Below are 17,628 nucleotides of genomic sequence, written 5' to 3' on the forward strand. Positions count from 1 at the left end.
AGGATTTGCAGGAGATTCTTCTGCTGCTAATCCTGAAAATGTGCACAGAATCTTAGGCCACGTTCACATGTTCAGTATTTGGTCAGTATTTTACATCAGTATTTCTAAGAAAAACCAGGAGTGGGTGATAAATACAGAAGTGGTGACGGGTTTCTATTATACTTTTCCTCTGATTGTTCTTAGCCTGGTTTTGGCTTATAAATACTGATTAAAATACTGACCACATACTGATAGTGTGAACGTAGCCTTATAAGGAGGGACTACAATGCTTAAGCTATGAAACTGCATTTCTAACCATATTTTTTATGTGATTATATTGATTTTCAGGCTGAAGCGGTACATGATTTTGAGGCAGCAAATCATGATGAACTTAACCTCAAAAGGGGTGATATCGTGTATGTTGTTGACTCTCCGACATCAGCTGATCAGGTAATGCTTAAATAAAAATCTATACATTTTATAATAGTTTAGAATAATAACAATGACGTTTTAACTTACCAATATTATTATTCTACCATTATATCAGGAAAAACAAATGCATGAAATGGTTGGAAAAATAAAGGGGGATGTGATGGAGGTAGGGATTCCCTTTTAATGCAAGTAATCGGTATCTCTTTATAAATGAAACAACTTCCTAATGTACTTTGTTTCAATTTTGAATAATACAACGTGCAAATTGGCAGATTGTGAAGTTAGTGCTGCTGTCAGCTGAGATGTGCATACAGTTACATGGTATCTGATCTCAGCAATGTTCTGAGATATGGCTTGTAGCAAACCCAGTGAGATGTGTGCTGCTGCCTGTGATGTATTTCGCTCACAGGACATTGCCTACACTGGGTACAATGGCATTTATTCCACTGACCACGATTTTTGTAAATAACAAGCAGTCGAAACACAAATGCCCCGATCATTTGAAGTTTTTGTTTGTCACTTTTCTTTTTGCTGTTTTTTTACACAAAATTCTGCACAAATAAATAAAGTGAACAATCAATGTAATATTTTTTTATTACCTTTTTTGCAAATTTCAAAATTTCTCAAAAATTGATAAATAAGGAGAAAACCCCTGAGAACCCCAAACTCCGTTCACAATGCCGAATAAAAAAAATAAAAGAGCCAACACATATAGACTAGACTGAAATAGATGCAAATGAAAATAGATGAGAAACACCGAAAACTAGCCATAGGCGAGGTATTTGTCTGTTGTGGCTCGACACATTACGCAAAGGTGGAGGTCCTGGCTGGGTGTGTGGACTTGTGTTGTGAGGGCACTATGCCCATGCAGGCCATATGTAACTGATGTTGCTGGTTTCCCAAGATCAGGTATTGGACAGCTCAATGATGGAGCCAACCATTCAAAAAGAAACTTTTTACTGAACAGGAACTTGATAGGGAATATATACAAGAGATAGCGGGTACACAGTCTTATGAAAATTTCCTTTACAACTCAAACCGTTTTCCAGTTTCCTTCCTTCTTTTCTTTATTGTTCTTGTCCTCTTAAGTCTCTCTACTTGTCCTCTGTCTCCACTGTTTCTCACTACTTCACCACAACCCAGCTCAACTTTAAAGAACTCTTGATAAACAGGACTATAATCGACCGGCAGTTCCTCATCTTCTTTCCCCTTAGGGTGCCAGTATGTCCAGTACTTATCCCCTCTGATGCTGATGCTCTGGAACGCCCAACCAGGGTCTTTTACTCGTCTGAAGTACTCAGTCTTGTATAGATCCACTACCTTCACAAGTTATAAACTCTGGGCCTTTCAGCTAGGCATCCTCTCCCAGGACCCGTCTTCGGTAGATCACTTTATGTCTTAGTCACTTCTACCCAGGATCTTGATATCTCTTTCCTTCGGTGTCCTCTCACATTTGGGACACTCCAGAATGTGGCACTGCTCACAATAAACCTTAGGTTCTCTTTCTAAGCACTCGAGGTCCTATCTGACTCACTACCAGGAAGTCCTCTCTGATCTTGCTACATAGCTCCTCCCTCTCTGGGCTAGTCCCAACTCTTAACTCTATTGATGCCTACTCACTACCTGTTGCTGGGAAAAACACAGCTTCATAACATGACAATGCAAAACGTTAACTCTATCTATCCCTACTGTCAAACTACACACATCATCACCATTAGTAATATCTTTAACTCGCATCACAATTCACATTACACATCACAGTTCACATCACATCACATTATTCTTGTTTATTCAAGGGGGAACATGGGCAGCATATCCATCTCCTTACATGGCAGCCAGATGTAAGCACTGAATGAAATTGAAGAGTAAAACTCCATTCAAGATGTAGGGGCACTGAAGCGCAGTTAGATACTGCATATCAGATCCTATTTAAGGGAATATGAGCTGATCTGCATCATCTGGCAGCAGCCACTAAACCTTGAACGTAGCTGAGCTGTCAGCTCCATTCAATGTTTACATCCCCCAACAATATGATATTTATGACCTATGCCCAGACAAAACCTTTTCAACTATGGGGTTTTGAGCACTGGGTTACCATAATCAATTCTTTTATAATGCTCATGATGAACTTTCACCTTTTAATATTGAACTGTATATTTTGCAGGAGGCTGGTTGGCTTACTGGTGTTAGAGAAGTGGACTGGCAGCAATACAAGGATTTGGCGACTTACAAGGGACTCTTTCCAGAAAACTTTACTCGTAAATTAGAGTAGTAAATTTGAGGCAAGAGAATAATGGATGGTTCATATTTGGGTTTATTGACCCACTGATAAGACAGATACATTTGAGACTACAATGTTAACTGTTAAAGACTGGTGCCTGTCCCAGATAAAACTTGGTGAAACATATGAGGGCAAACAAAATCAGCATGAAAGCCAGATGTCAGTTGTAATCTACTAATGTATAAATGGAGAAAAGTCGATGTTGTTCACTTGTATGCAACCACTGTTTTTTTTGTGCTTTGTCAGAATAAAGGTTAGATGAACCTTTCCTAAGATCTTCTTACAACATAAATCTCATCTATTCTAAATTTCAACAATATTTTATTTAACTGAAAGATCAATTTTGATCTATATTAAATTACGCTGGAAGAAATTGAGAAGCGAGCACTGTGCCCAGGACAACAGCATTTGTTGGACATCCATCCTATAATTGCACTCTAATGGTCATCTGTGTACACTTTAATTCTTTTCAGCGATGTGTGGCTCCTCAAAAATATGTAACATCATGGGTCTAGATTTCTGCTGTTGAAGGACTCTATGGTTGTGATATTTCTTCTTGGATATAATCCCTTCTCCAAGACCATGAGTGACCCAGAAAGCTCATCACACATAAAAGACTTGTCATGTGCATATCGAAGACAAAAAAGCTTTCACTTCAATACATGTTTAATATACTGTAAATTGTTATGTGGGACTAAGATGTACCCTATATCAGCATACGCACCCTAACTTATGTGCACTGAGTCTATATTGTCTTGAATTGCTGCATTGCAGTTGATCTTAGTAACCTTAAAGAGCAGAATGAACAATACCCTCACAGTTTTATGTCTTAAAATCAAGGAACTGATGCAAAACATACTTTTTTGGGTGTCACTTACAGACATATCTAATGCAGTTATGTATCATGTATGTCGTCCTGTAGTTTCTTAAATCTGTAGTATCATTGACAAGTGCTTTGCTTTGAACTCGTTTTGGCATTGTGGTGTTTGCTAGTTTGGTGCAGTGAGGCACATCTAGCATCCATTGCCCAAGCATTCAATAATACGTCTTCGTAAATGATGTGAAATTTTCTTTATAGTACTGAGAGAAGATGAGAACAACAGAAATGCACAACTATTGGATCTTTCTAGTTTACAAAATATTAGAAGAATTTCTCCTGGAGAAAAGATATATTTTACCAGCCTACACTAAATACAAGATTTCAACCATACAATGTATCTGATATGAAAATAACATCTGTATCTATTATGTTATTTTCAATGTTGTGTCATCTCTAATAAACTTTTTTGTTCAGCCACTTATTGTGACTAATAGTATGTTATAATTCTAGGAAAATATAATGACATGGAAATATTTGATGTCCATATAAAAGGAGCAAAGATACTTTTATCAGATTTTTATTTTCAGGTTTAAATTACTGCACGCCCCTTCGTCAAGAGGTTGCTTTATTAGTTCACCACTTTGAATGTAGTTTAGGATTTCCAAATGTTGTCGCCTAATACTCTCCCTTGTCCCTGGAGCAATTTTATGTGCACTAGATATTTTTGATGCAATTTTTGTAAAACATTGTTGCAAGGGAAGTTACAAAAATAAATTCCATTTTTTACATTGTACGAATTCATGAACCACGAACACCATTTTGAATAATTTGTCACAAACAAAATGTCAAGGAATGCCACAACGCAAGAAAGAAATGATGAATGGGGGGCCAAAGTTTCATTTTCATGTTGTAGTTTACAGATTGACTAGAAATTGCCTTTTCCCATTCATTATCTTTGTCATACATGTACGTCAAAGGTTGTGTCCCTGCATTTGATGTGGGCTTGCACACCGAGCGTACATCACTTCTGCACTTGATGGCTGATTTATTCATACATCAAGTGTTTCTAACAGTCGTGGGTGGAGTGGTGCTCCCCCCGCAGCTGTTAAGCAGTTAAATCCCGCTGTCAATCACGGAGAGCGGGATTTGACATGTGCCAGCCAGAAGCACGTCATTCATCCAGCTATTTGGTGCCCCTGTCACGTGATCACTGTGAGCTAATGTGTTGTCATGACAGCTGGGTGTCTGCTGATGACCCTTAGGCTGTGTAAGCGGGTTTTTTTCTCGTTTTTAAGCGTTTTTACCTGCAAAAATGCTTAAAAAACACAAGAAGCATCCCATTTATTTTAATGAATTCCGCACTTTTTGTGCATATTGATGCGCTTTTTTCAGCAAAAAAACGCATTGCTGTAAAAAACGCAGTATGCTCATTAATTTTGCCGAAACATCCGCATTTCTAACTATATTCTATGAGACTGGGGATGCTCCGGAAAAAAGCGCATAAAAATCGCGCAAAAAACGCGCGTTTCCTGGGAAGGAGTCCGGTTTTTAGTCAGGAATTTTCTGCATACGTGGGTACATAGCCTTACATCTGTTATTACAAGCCTCCTGTGAGATCGTGATTTCTGCCATACATATCAGTTCTACAGCACTGCTATGTATAGCACAGACGATCACAACTTCAAGTCTCCTAGGGTGACTATTGAAGACAAAAAAAAGTAAACAAAAAGTTTTAAAAATATGGAAAAAGAAAATACAAGTGCAAATCACCCCCCATTTACCCCATTAAAAGTAAAACAAAAAAATACACATATTTGATATTACTGAGTTCAGAAATGTCTGATCTATCAAAATATAAAACTCATTAATCCGATCGGTAAATAGCATAACGAGAAAAAAAATCAAAACTCCAGAATCCAGAATTATGTTATTTTGGCTGCTAAAATTTTGCAATAAGAAGCATTCAAATCATTGTATCTACGCTAAAATGGTATCAATAAAGACTTCAACTCGGGGCACAAAAATAAGCCCTCGCATAGCCCCAGATCCTGAAAAATGAAAACGTTACGGGTCTCGTAAATTGGCAACAAAAACAATTTTATTTTTTTTTTTTTTTTCAAATTTCCTAATTTTTTTTTTTTACCACCTAAATAAAAAAAAAAAAAAATACATATTTTGTATCTTCTCACCTGTACTGACCTAGGCAATCATATTGCCAGGTCAGTTTTACCATATAGTAACATGGTAAGTAAACAGTCCAAAAACAATTGTGGAATTGCACTTTTTTTGCAATTTCAACTCACTTGGAATTTTTTATACCATTTTCCAGTACACTATATGGCAAAATGAATGGTCTTGTCCGAAAGTACAACTTGTCCTGCAAAAAACAAGCCCTCATATGGCTATTTTAATGGAAAAATAAAAACGTTATGGCTCTTGGAAAAAGGGGAGTTTCAGGCATTGGCTTTTGTGTTTGTGTGGAAATGGGCAGTAACCCAAGAAAGTACTGGTAGTCCAAGAAAGAGAAGAAAAAGGGTGGCTCACCGGTCTGTACAATCCAAAGTTTATTGCAAATCTTTAAAACATCTTCGGCGGTGGAGTGTGAGGACGTCTGCCGTTTCGCACAATTGAGGTAAAATGAAATGACAGGGGTCCAAATACCTGTTACTGGCTTGGCCCCTCCCCCATGTCCTGCCTCTGTGCAAAGTACAATACCACCCATCTAATAGAGTGAGACAAAACAATGTGAAAAAGATAACAACATAAGCAATGTTTAAAATAAATAAAACATACCAAATAACAACATGTTGGAATTACAAAAACACAGACACGTCAATTCTGTCGTTGAAGCCGGTGGTTTCCAAGGCCCGTGCACGCATAATCCATCTTGCTTCTCTCCTGAGGAGAAGTCTGTGGAGATCACCTCCCTGTGGAGGTAAGTTAACCTTTTCTAATCCCGCAAATGTTAGAACCCCAGGGTTCCCTCCATGATGCTCTCTCAAATGACTAATCAACCGAGGAATCCCTTTGCCTGTATGTTATCGAGTTGTAGTGTTCCCTAAACCTAACATATATAATGTCCGGATTGTCTTCCCGATATAGTAGAATTTACAAGGGCAAAATTTTCATAAATAAATTTATACAAAATCGTAACGATCTGTCTGGCTTCAGAATCAGTACAGTAGGGCTAGCCCACTTTTTCCTGGACTCCTCAATTAATCCTAGCTGGAGCATTTGTTTCACCTCAGCCGCGATCGCTGGCCTCCGGCACATGGTACGGTGTTATTCGTACCCTTACACGAGGCTCGGTCACAATGTCATGTTGGATTACAGATGTACAGCCAGACAGTTCAGAGAATACGTCCGTATTCTGCTGTACCAATTTCTGAGCCTCCAGTTGCTGCAGTTTAGAGAGTGCGACGCTTATCTTTACCTCTCACCAGGCCTCCTCCCAGGCTGGTGTTGGAGGGTCCACAGACGATACGACCGGAGTTGCATCCATAATATATTCCCGGTCTTTCCATGCTTTTAGCAGATTTACATGATGTAGTTGTTCAGGTTTTCTCTTCCCGGGCTGGTATACTCTTAATTCACCTCCCCAACCTTTTCCCGGACTTGATATTGCCCTTGCCACTTGGCCATGAACTTAGTTTCTGCTGTGGACATAAAGAATAATACTCAAGCCACCTTTTTAAAGGACCAGACAGTGTCCTTTCTATTATCCGCTCGACTCTGTGCCTCCTGGGCATCTAGAAGGTGTTCCTTTACTATAGGCATCACCGCCGCGAACTGATTTTGTATACTCGCCATATTTTTGGCTACGTCTAGCAGGCCCCGGGGATGTCTACCAAATAAAAGCTTGAAGGGAGAGAACCCCATTGAAGACTGCGGTACCTCTCGGACAGCAAACATTAAATAGGGCAGTAACATATCCCAATCCCTTTCATCTTTGGAGACCATTTTTTAGCATAGATTTTAGGATTTTGTTAAACCTTTCTCCTAGACAATCAGTCTGTGGATGGTACACTGACAAGCACAATTGTTTAATCTGGAGCAGCCTGCACAGTTCCTTTGTCACCTTGGACACAAAAGGAGTCCCCTGATCTGTAAGGGTCTCCTTAGGTAGCCCAAAGCAGCAGAACATGGCAAACAGCTCCCGGGCAATAAGTTTAATCAATGTGTGACGATGCAGAATTCCCTCTGGGTAATGAGTAGCATAGTCTTCTACCACTAATATGTGTTGGTGGCCATGGGCTGACTTTACATTGGGCCATACCAGATCCATTGCAATCCATTCAAAAGATACCTCTATAATAGGCAGAAGAACCAATAGACTACAGAAACTTGCGGTGGGTGTGGTCAGCTGATAGTGGGCAAGACTCACAAACCTTCTGCACCTCGGCATAAATCCGGGGCCAAAAGAACAGCTGCAAAATTCACTCTTGCGTCTTTTTAACCCCTAGGTGACCTCCCAGCATATGTTTGCGGGCCATCTCGAGCACCGCCCGGCAGTACGATTGGGGCATTACCAGCTGTTTCACTTCTTCATCCCGGATTTTGTCAACCCAATATAGCAACTCCTGATTGACCGCAATATGTGGTAAAAACGCTTCTGCCCCTGGTTGCTCTGCCACCCCATTTAACTCTATCAGGACAGAGTGGGATGTTGGAGCTGGGCTGTCCCAAAAGTCCCCCCGGGATACTTCCAGCTCCGGGATTGACAGGGTCTCCTCAACCCCTACTGCCAACTGTCGGGTCCACACTCTTTCCCTATGAGGGTGACCCCTACAGCAGGTATCCCTGACTTGGGATTTTCAGGTTCAGAGCCCGGACAGACATTTACCCTGGGAGAGTTAATTTTACTCTCCCACAGGGACCAGAACAGGGGTAAGTCTCTTCCCAAAACAGTCCTGTAAGGAAGGGTCTTCACCACTCGCACCACATATTTAACCTCCCCGCATGTAGTGGAAAAGGTAACTGATGCCATCAGATACTCGTGGAGTTCGCCATGTATACAGATGACCCCAATTTCTCTCCCAATGGGCTCTAATCCAGAGATCAATGACCCATGGACGAGTGTCAATAGCCTCCCTGAGTCCAAGAGAGCCTCTGCTCGGTGTCCATTAACATGCACCTGGCACAGATGGGGTTCACCCGTAGGGGCGACGGGTCCATGGTGTACACAGCCTGAGAATACATTGATACCCGTCATGTAAACTCACAGTCCTTGGAATCATCAGTCAAGGGGCAGTTAGCAGTCACATGTCCTGGCCCTTGGCACCGCCAATACCTGATAGCGGTGACACCACTAGTCCATGAGACTGGTTTATGGTAGATTGGTCTCCTGCCACCCTCACTCTGGGGTACCCACTCAGTATTGGCTCAGTTCTGAATGACCCCAGCAGAGGGTCATGTCCCTTTTCCATGTTCCTGTGCTTGCAGGGGCCGGCGCGATAGCCACAATGAGGCATAGTCCCGTATGAAGTCATGGGTGGCTATATAATGCTGGATCAGGCTAATCACCTGGGCTGCCCAGGTCCACTTGCCCCACTCAGCACTGTGTGGCTGCTGGCAGAGCTCTCACAAGCCAGTTGACCAGCACCCTCTCCATCATCTGGGTTGGGGTCAAGGTTTCAGGCTGGAGACACTTTTTTACCAGGTGCAATAAGTCAAATGCCTGAGACCTAGCGGGTCAGGCCTCCACAAAGGTCCACTGATATACCCACTGCGCCTGTACATATGTGTTGACGCTCATCTGGGCAAGGATCTCACCTTTGAGGCATCCATAGTCACGAGCGTCCTTGCAGCTAAGGTCAAAGTATGCCTTCTGGGCCTCTTCCATCAGGAAAGGGGCCACCATTTCAGCCCACTCATTGGCTGACAAGTTCTCCTGTTCCACGGTTCTTTCGAAGGCAGTGAGGAAGGCTTCCAGTTCATCCTCCGGACTCATTTTCCTCAGCGCTGCTCTGACTTTGTCCCAGGCCTCGGGACGGACAAGGGTCAGTGGTGGGCGCAACTCTTGCAGGGCTGCAATCTCCTGCAGAATCAGATTGTTCGTCTGCTGCTGGTGCTGCTCCTGCTGCTGCCGTTTTGTGAGGACTAACTGCCTTAGTAGCTCCTCCATGTTGTCGGTAGGCCTGAGCTGTAGCTTTTCAGGCTTGACCACCGACATACAGTTTTTGTGCTATGCCTTAGTTCACACTGCCTGCATTCACCATATTTAAGGCAGCGGCTTTCATGTCCGTCGGGCAATTAGGCAGTGACTCAAGAAAGTTCAACTTAAACGTCTTTATTTTCAAAGTCACAAAATAAATCCAGAACTTTTATCCTCCAGTTCGCAGCCAGAGCGTCCTTATCAATTTGTTGCCGTGGGCAACTGCACCACTGTATCACTCGTGGGTGCATCAGTAGATTTTCCTTCTCTGGCCTGAGTTCAGACTCAAACTAACAAAAGACTGACTGGCACATCCAAGCTAGTCTGAACAGGTGCATACTTGGAGCAGCCACCTCCATATAAAATATACAAAAAAAAGTTGCACTCTATCGTGCTAAAGCATGTCTATGTGAAATATCAATACCAATGCTGCTTCTGAATACTAGGAAAAAATGAGATACTTAGCACATAACTTCAACATCTTTATCAACGATTTAGATGAAGGAATTGAGGGTAAACTGATTAAATTTGCTGATGACACAAAGCTAGGAGGGATAGCTAATACTAGAGAAGAGAGAAAGAGGATTCAAAAAGATATAAATAAACTGGAGAAGTGGGCAGCATCTAACAGAATGGTTTTTAACAGGGAAAAATGCAAAGTACTACATCTGGGCAATAAAAATGAAAAAAGCATATACAGAATGGGAGGAATAGGCCTAAGCAACAGCACATGTGAAAAAGACTTGGGTATACTAATAGATCACAGACTGAATATGAGTCAACAGTGTGATGCAGCAGCAAAAAAGGCAAATGCAATTCTAGGATGTATTAACAGAAGCATACAGTCTAGATCACGTGAAGTCATTATTTCCCTCTACTCCTCTTTGGTCAGACCTCATCTGGAATATTGTGTCCAGTTTTGGGCACCACATTTTAAAAAAGACATCAACAAACTGGAGCAAGTTCAGAAAAGAGCAACTAGAATGGTGACCGGTCTGCAAACCCTGTCTTATGAGGAAAGGTTGCAGGATTTGGGATTGTTTAGTTTGCAAAAGAGAAGACTGAGAGGAGACTTAATAGCTGTCTACAAATATCTAAAGGGCTGTCACATTGTAGAAGGATCAACTTTATTCTCATTTGCACAAGGAAAGACTAGAAGCAATGGGATGAAACTGAATGGGAGGAGACACAGATTAGATATTAGAAAAAAACTTTTTGACAGAGTGATCAATGAGTGGAACAAGCTGCCACGAGAAGTGGTGAGTTCTCCTTCAATGGAAGTCTTCAAATAGAGGCTGGACAGACATCTGACTGGGATGATTTAGCGAATCCTGCTTTGAGCAGGGGGTTGGACCAGATGGCCCAGGAGGTCTCTTCCAACTCTACGATTCTATGATTCTATGATAACTTGGTCAATTCATGCAAGTCCATTAACTAATGTCAAGATGGTCTCAAAACTGATGGGTCACTACATATCTACTGTAAATACCTCTCTTGGGCTGAATTCTGAATTCCTGGGTGAATGTGGATACATCTGTCAGTAAAGCCTGTATTTATGAGTAGGTAGGATCCTGCTGTAAAACCACAACATGTTGAAGGGCGGAGTGCTCGGTCAGAGAGCTATGAAACTAACAAAAGACTGACTGGCACATCCAAGCTAGTGTGAATAGGTGCATACTAGGAGTAGCCACCTCTATATAAAATATACAAAAAAAAGTTGCACTCTATCGTGCTAAATCATGTCAATGTGAAATATATGAAATATAAATAGCAATACTGCTTATGAATACTAGGAAAATCTGAGATTCTTAACACATAATTTGGCCAATTCATGCAAGCCCATCAACCAACGTCAAGGTGGTCTCAAAACTGATGGGTCCCTACATATCTACTGTAAATACCTCTCTTGAGCTGAATTCTGAATTCCTGGGTGAATGTGGATACCTGTCAGTAAAGCCTGTATTTATGGGTAGGTAGGATCCTGCTATAATTAAAACCACAGGCCCTTCAACATGTGGTGATCAGTTTTGAGACCACGTAGTCGTTAGTTGATGGGCTTGCATGAATTGGCCAAATAATGTGCTGTCTCATTTTTTTCTAGTATTCAGAAGCAGTATTGCTATTCATATTTCATATATTTCACATTGACAAGATCAGACTCACGCAGACCTGTACTGCATAGAGACTCCTCCTCTGCTGCTTGCAAACCAAGCACTGACACACCCAAACCTCTACTGAAAGTTTAAATGGGTTTTATGGCCATGTTCACTCTCAAAACCCGGAGTGGATGGAGAGATCGTCCCACTACCAAACCTACAGATTTCTCCAAAAATAAAAGCCCATGTCAGGTTTTCTTAAATCTGCTTGGTCAAACAGTTTGACCAAATCCAGTTGCTCTTTCATTTTGCATTGTAACCACAGGGGTTACCACAGGGCTTTTGTATATGATTCCCCTCCCTGTCTCAGAGGAGGAAAAAGCGAAAAAATAGAAAATCTTCGGATACTGAAGGGGTTAAATAAGTGTGACCTACTTATGTGAAACCCCATCATGCAGAAAACAACCCGATAAACCAATAAAAGCAAGTCTAGAAAAATATACTGCTACTTCCTTTGGTAAGTAACTTTGTTACATATGTATTATAATTTCCTAGAGTCATAATTTTTCATTTCTCCAGCAACATAGTCAAATGATGACTTTATTTTTGCTAGTTGAATTCCCAACAAACAGGCATTCCTCACATGTATTCAGGCTGTCCAGCAGCCACAAATCATGCAGCTGTGTCGACAGAAACTAAATCTCCGAGCACGCTAAAATACTCAGAGTACACCCAAGCATGCTCGTGAACACTCTAGCAATGAGTATACTCGCTCATCACTAGTTAGCATCATAAACCAGGGTCTACAGGAGACACCTGTGGTTGTCATTGCCATATATCTATGAGTTGCGACCAGTGACCGGCGCTGTTAGCAGGTGATCATTTTAGCTACACAAAGCAGGGCTGAAGCCCTAAAATGTGTAGCACAAGTGATCATAAAATTGCATCTTGTAGTCTCACATGGAAACTAGTCAATACAAGAGAAGATAGTATTCTGCTACAGATGGATCTGGATAAGTTGGGAACTTGGGCCGAAAGGTGGCAGATGCAGTTTAATAATGATAAATGTAAGGTTATACACATGGGAAGAAGGAATCAATATCACCATTACACACTGAATGGTAAACCACTGGGTAAATCTGACATGGAGAAGGACTTGGGGATCCTAGTTAATGATAAACTTACCTGGAGCAGCCAGTGCCAGGCAGCGGCTGCCAAGGCAAACAGGATCATGGGGTGCATTAAAAGATGTCTGGATACACATGATGAGAGCATTATACTGCCTCTGTACAAATCTCTGGTTAGACCGCACATGGAGTACTGTGTACAGTTTTGGGCACCGGTGCTCAGGAAAGATATAATGGAACTAGAGCGGGTACAAAGGAGGGCAACAAAATTAATAAAGGGGATGGGGGAACTACAATACCCAGAGAGATAAGCAAAATTAGGATTATTTAGTCTAGAGAAAAGACGACTGAGGGGCAATCTAATAACCATGTATAAGTATATAAGGGGACAAGACAAATATCTCTCCGAGGATCTGTTTATTCCAAGGAAGGTGACGGTCACAAGGGGGCATTCTCTGCGTCTGGAGGAGAAAAGGTTTTTCCACCACCATAGAAGAGGATTCTTTACTGTTAGGGCAGTGAGAATCTGGAATTCCCTGCCTGAGGAGGTGGTGATGGCGAACTTAGTCGAAGGGTTCAAGAGAGGCCTGGATGTCTTCCTGGAGCGTAACAATATTGTATCTTACAGTTATTGTTAGGTTCTTTAGAAGGACATAGATCTGGGGATTTATTTTATAGGCTGAACTGGATGGACTAATGTCTTTTTTCGGCCTTAATAACTATGTTACTATGAAGCTAGTAAAAAGCTGATGTGCCAATTCTGGCACTTAGCCTTGCTCTTCCTACTTGCCCTGTAGCGGTGGCAAGTGGGGTGATAGTTGGGGGGGTTGATGTCATCTTTGTATTGTCAGGTGACATCAAGCCCCGAGAGTAGTAATAGAGAGGTGTCAATAAAACATCCCCATTACTAACACCATTGTCACATTGTATGAAAAGACAGACTGCCAGAATAAAGTCCTTTAATTGAAAGAATGACACAGACTCCTTGAATAAATTTTAATTAAACCATACTTGCGACCTCACCCATTCCAATGACGCCCTTGTCATCTGCAAAAAAGTTAAAAATAAAAAACAACATTCCTCACCTTTCCACAGAGATGCTGCTAATCCATTTGTCCCACAATGGGTCTAGCTCTGCTACATCTAGGTGGCAGGCTGCATGGTTGCATGATGCGACCATACAGCCTTTCATCCAGCAGAAACACCAAGCACCATGTGTTCAGTGTCTCCTTGTGAACTCCTATTCCCTGTCTGAGGGCACCGCGAGCATGAGAAAGTATTGCCCTTGGTGCCGTCATACAGGTCATTGCAAGTTAACAGCCAGTGAACTCACTTCTTTCTGATGTCAATGCGAGCGCGTGGGAAATTTTCCTATGGTGCTCCCGCTGACGTCAGATAGGTGAAGTGAGTTCATTGACTGTGAACTCGCAGGACCTGTCTGACGGCACCGCAAGCAGGAGAACTTACCTACCTTTTTACATAAATATTGTGCTAGTCCAATTTGACAACAGTACGTGTCACAACAATACTGTGTGCTATTGCTGCATTTTTCTTTTTGGGTGTCTATCCATCTACCATTTTTACATTGTATTTTGGCTGAGGGATTTTATATTGCTAAAAAATAGAAAAAAAAACACTGAATCTACACGTTTTTCTGCAGAACTGCTTTAGCACACCTGTTAAAGTAGTCAAGGTGAGGTGTGGGACATATGCAAGCCACACAAATGCTTTTGAACGATATGTATATCCCTTGCATCTCTTGTTCATTCCTTTTTGTGAAGAGTTAGGTAAGTTGAACATTTTTGGAAATGTTATACTTGTGTACAAAATGTGTGACAAAATAAAAAATGCCAGGGGACCTGTTGAAGTGCATTGTGCACGAAACGGCTGTCGTCCGTCTTTTTGCATTTCTCCCGTGCCATTGTCTATGCTTTATTAATCTGAAATAACGTGAATCATTTCAAGAGAACGGTGAGTGCCATCCTGCTGTCTTTTTCTACTAAAAAATGCCACTGTCAACAGATATTAAATAACAAAACCCTCATACATGGCAAATTATGTGGGACCCACTAGCAGCAGCACAACCACCATCACTGGTGTCACGACCTATCAGGGGAGTAGTTGTAATAAACAGGTCAAAATTGGTCTTATATGCCACTGGCAGTTATATTGCCTCTGGCTCCTCATATAGAGAGGAGGAGGTGTAGAGCGTAATGGACAATATGCCACATCACTCATCTCAGTCATAGTAGGATCATTTTAATATTTCATTTCACGCGTCTCAGCGATCAGTAGTGAACACTGCACGTGCGTGATCACAGAGCAAAAAGAAATTAATTGGTCATCTGTCATCAAAATACATCTGCCCATCCAAGGAATCTGCCCGGGGGCCGGATAAAAAGTCATCAGGGGCCGTAAACAGTCCACAGGCCTGAGGTTCCCCACCCCTGTATTATATGAACAGTTAGTCTTTGTGCTCAGAAAGCATGGAACAAGAGGAGATGGAGGGCACAAATCAAATGTCTAGCTGTGTTTCTGGCTTTCTCAGTTGTTTTACTAGTGACACTGGCAGTGGTGGTGGCACTTTGAGTTAGAGCAAATCTAGAGGTGGGAATTGGGGAAGGTAAAGGTGTAAAGAACATTGAGACAACTGTAGGCTAAAGGCCCCGTTACACGCTTCAATGTTCCAGCGACCCCACCAATGATCCGACGTGGATGGGATCGCTGGGACATAGTTAGCGAGCACGCTGGTATCCAGGGTAAACAGCAGGGTGCTTAGTTACCCGCTGTCTACCCTGGATACCAGCTCCCAGCGTCTGCTGTATGGCGCTGGGAGCTCGCTGATCGTTGGTCTCTTGCTGTCACACGCAGCGATGTGTGCTGCCCAACGGGAGACCAACAATAGATTTATGGCCCAGACCATTAGGCAACAATTAACGATCAGCTAACTGATCGTTGATCGTTGCTACGTGTCACATGCAATGATGTCGTTTCGACATCGCTGCAACGCCACCAAACTGGTGACGTTGCAACAATATCGTTCACAATATCGTTGCCTGTAACGGGGCCTTAAGTCAGAGATTATGAAGGCGATGATGATTTTGTGGTGGATAAGACTTGGTGATGCACAGCAGAGATTATGTGAATCTTAAATAGCCTTCTTGCAAAATCTGCTTATTCTGCTCGAGAGCAGGTAACCTGTAACCTGTTGGTGAAAGAGGCTCAATAGCATTTGAGAGCTCTGGTTGTGAAGATGAAGAGTTTCTTGGGTGTAGAAGTTCTTTTCCACATTTCCGACAGACAAATCTATGGTTGTCCAGACTTGAATAGACTATGATAAAATGGTAACACACCTGACAACTGTAAGCACAGAAGTTATTATTGTGAGGATGAAGAACACTATTTTTTCTAATCACTTGTATATTCTTTTAATAAAAAAGTGTTCCACAAAGACACCTAAATGGGGGTCACCAATGTTTCTCATGGCCTTGCTCTTGGTTCACCTTGCCTCACTCCAGAGTCAAAGTTTGGGGCAAGAAGACCAGGCTGCCGACTAGGGCCCCGGCTCCTCCAGGGGCCCCCAGCCAGCCACTTTGGCGCCCCTGAGTTAGTGAGGCCCGGCTCCACGCTGCCCCTCCCCCATCGCGCATTCCATTTATCGGCATCATAGATGCCGATACAGTTAAAAGCAGTGATGGAGAAGAGAGAGTCATGTGAGCATCTGACTCAGCAGCATGTGCCAGCAGCGGAGCTGATGAGATGCTCTGCAGAAACCAAAGCAGCGGGGAACGAGGAGGAGAGGTAAGTAGTGTGTGTCTGTGTGTGTGATATAGTGTGTGAGTGTGTATGCATTACAGTGTGGGTATGTGTCTGCTGCACTTTACTGTGTAAGTGGGCGAGCTGCCTTATACTGTGTGTGGGGACTGCACTATACTGTGTGTGGGGGGCTGCATTATACTGTGTGTGGGGCTGCATTATACTCTGAGGGCGCTGCATTATACTCTGAAGGGGCTGCATTATACTGTGTGGGGGGCTGCATTATACTGTGTGTGGTGGGGGCTGCATTATGCTGTGTGTGGGGGGCTGCCCTATACTGTATGTGTTTGTGATTGTTGTGGGCCTCATTATACTGTGTGGGGGCTGCATTATACTGTGTGTGGGGCTGAATTATACCCTGAGGGGTCTGCATTATACTGTGAGGGGGTTGCATTATACTGTGTTTGAGGAGCTGCATTATACTGTGTGTGTGGGGCTGCATTATACTCTGAGGGGTCTGCATTATATGAGGGGGCTGCATTATACTGTGAGGGGGCTGCTTTATACTCTTGGGGGCTGCATTATACTGTGTGGGGGCTGCATTAAACTCTATGAGGGGACTACATTATACACTATGAAGGGGGCTGCAGTATACTCTGAGGGGAGCTACATTACACTCTGAGGGGGCTGCAGTATTCTTTATCAAAGACCATGGGGAGTGCATTTTATTATATGTACTATATGGGACCTGCATTATACTGTATCAAAGACTATCTGTACCAATGATTCCTCCTCAGCCATAGTAAAGGTAGGTGCACATGATCACTAAACGATGCAGCTTGGACGCTGCGTACTTGTGCAGCATCCAGATGTTACAGCATAGTGGATGGGATTTCATGAAATCCCATGCCCACTATGCGTGCACAGATGCCCGCGGGTCACCCATGGAGGCGGACATACAGCGTGTTTTATGAGACTTCAGC

General features: G+C 42.5%; 1 protein-coding gene across 5 annotated transcripts in view; it reads left to right on the forward strand.

Moving 5' to 3' along the window:
• Positions 1 to 3,993, forward strand: part of AMPH (amphiphysin) — a 312,840-nt gene extending 308,847 nt beyond the window's left edge. For all 5 annotated transcript variants that reach the window (XM_073549970.1, XM_073549972.1, XM_073549971.1 and 2 more), the window contains 2 exons: positions 328 to 429; positions 2,576 to 3,993. In XM_073549970.1, coding sequence (XP_073406071.1) covers positions 328 to 429; positions 2,576 to 2,683 — 210 coding nt within the window. In that variant the 3' untranslated portion in view covers positions 2,684 to 3,993. The remainder of the gene's footprint in view (positions 1 to 327; positions 430 to 2,575) is intronic.
• Positions 3,994 to 17,628: the final 13,635 nt, after the last annotated feature.

The sequence above is a fragment of the Dendrobates tinctorius genome, unplaced genomic scaffold (genome assembly GCF_039654945.1).
Source record: "Dendrobates tinctorius isolate UK_male_01 unplaced genomic scaffold, ASM3965494v1 ptg000162l, whole genome shotgun sequence".
NCBI classification, from domain to species: Eukaryota; Metazoa; Chordata; class Amphibia; order Anura; family Dendrobatidae; genus Dendrobates; species Dendrobates tinctorius.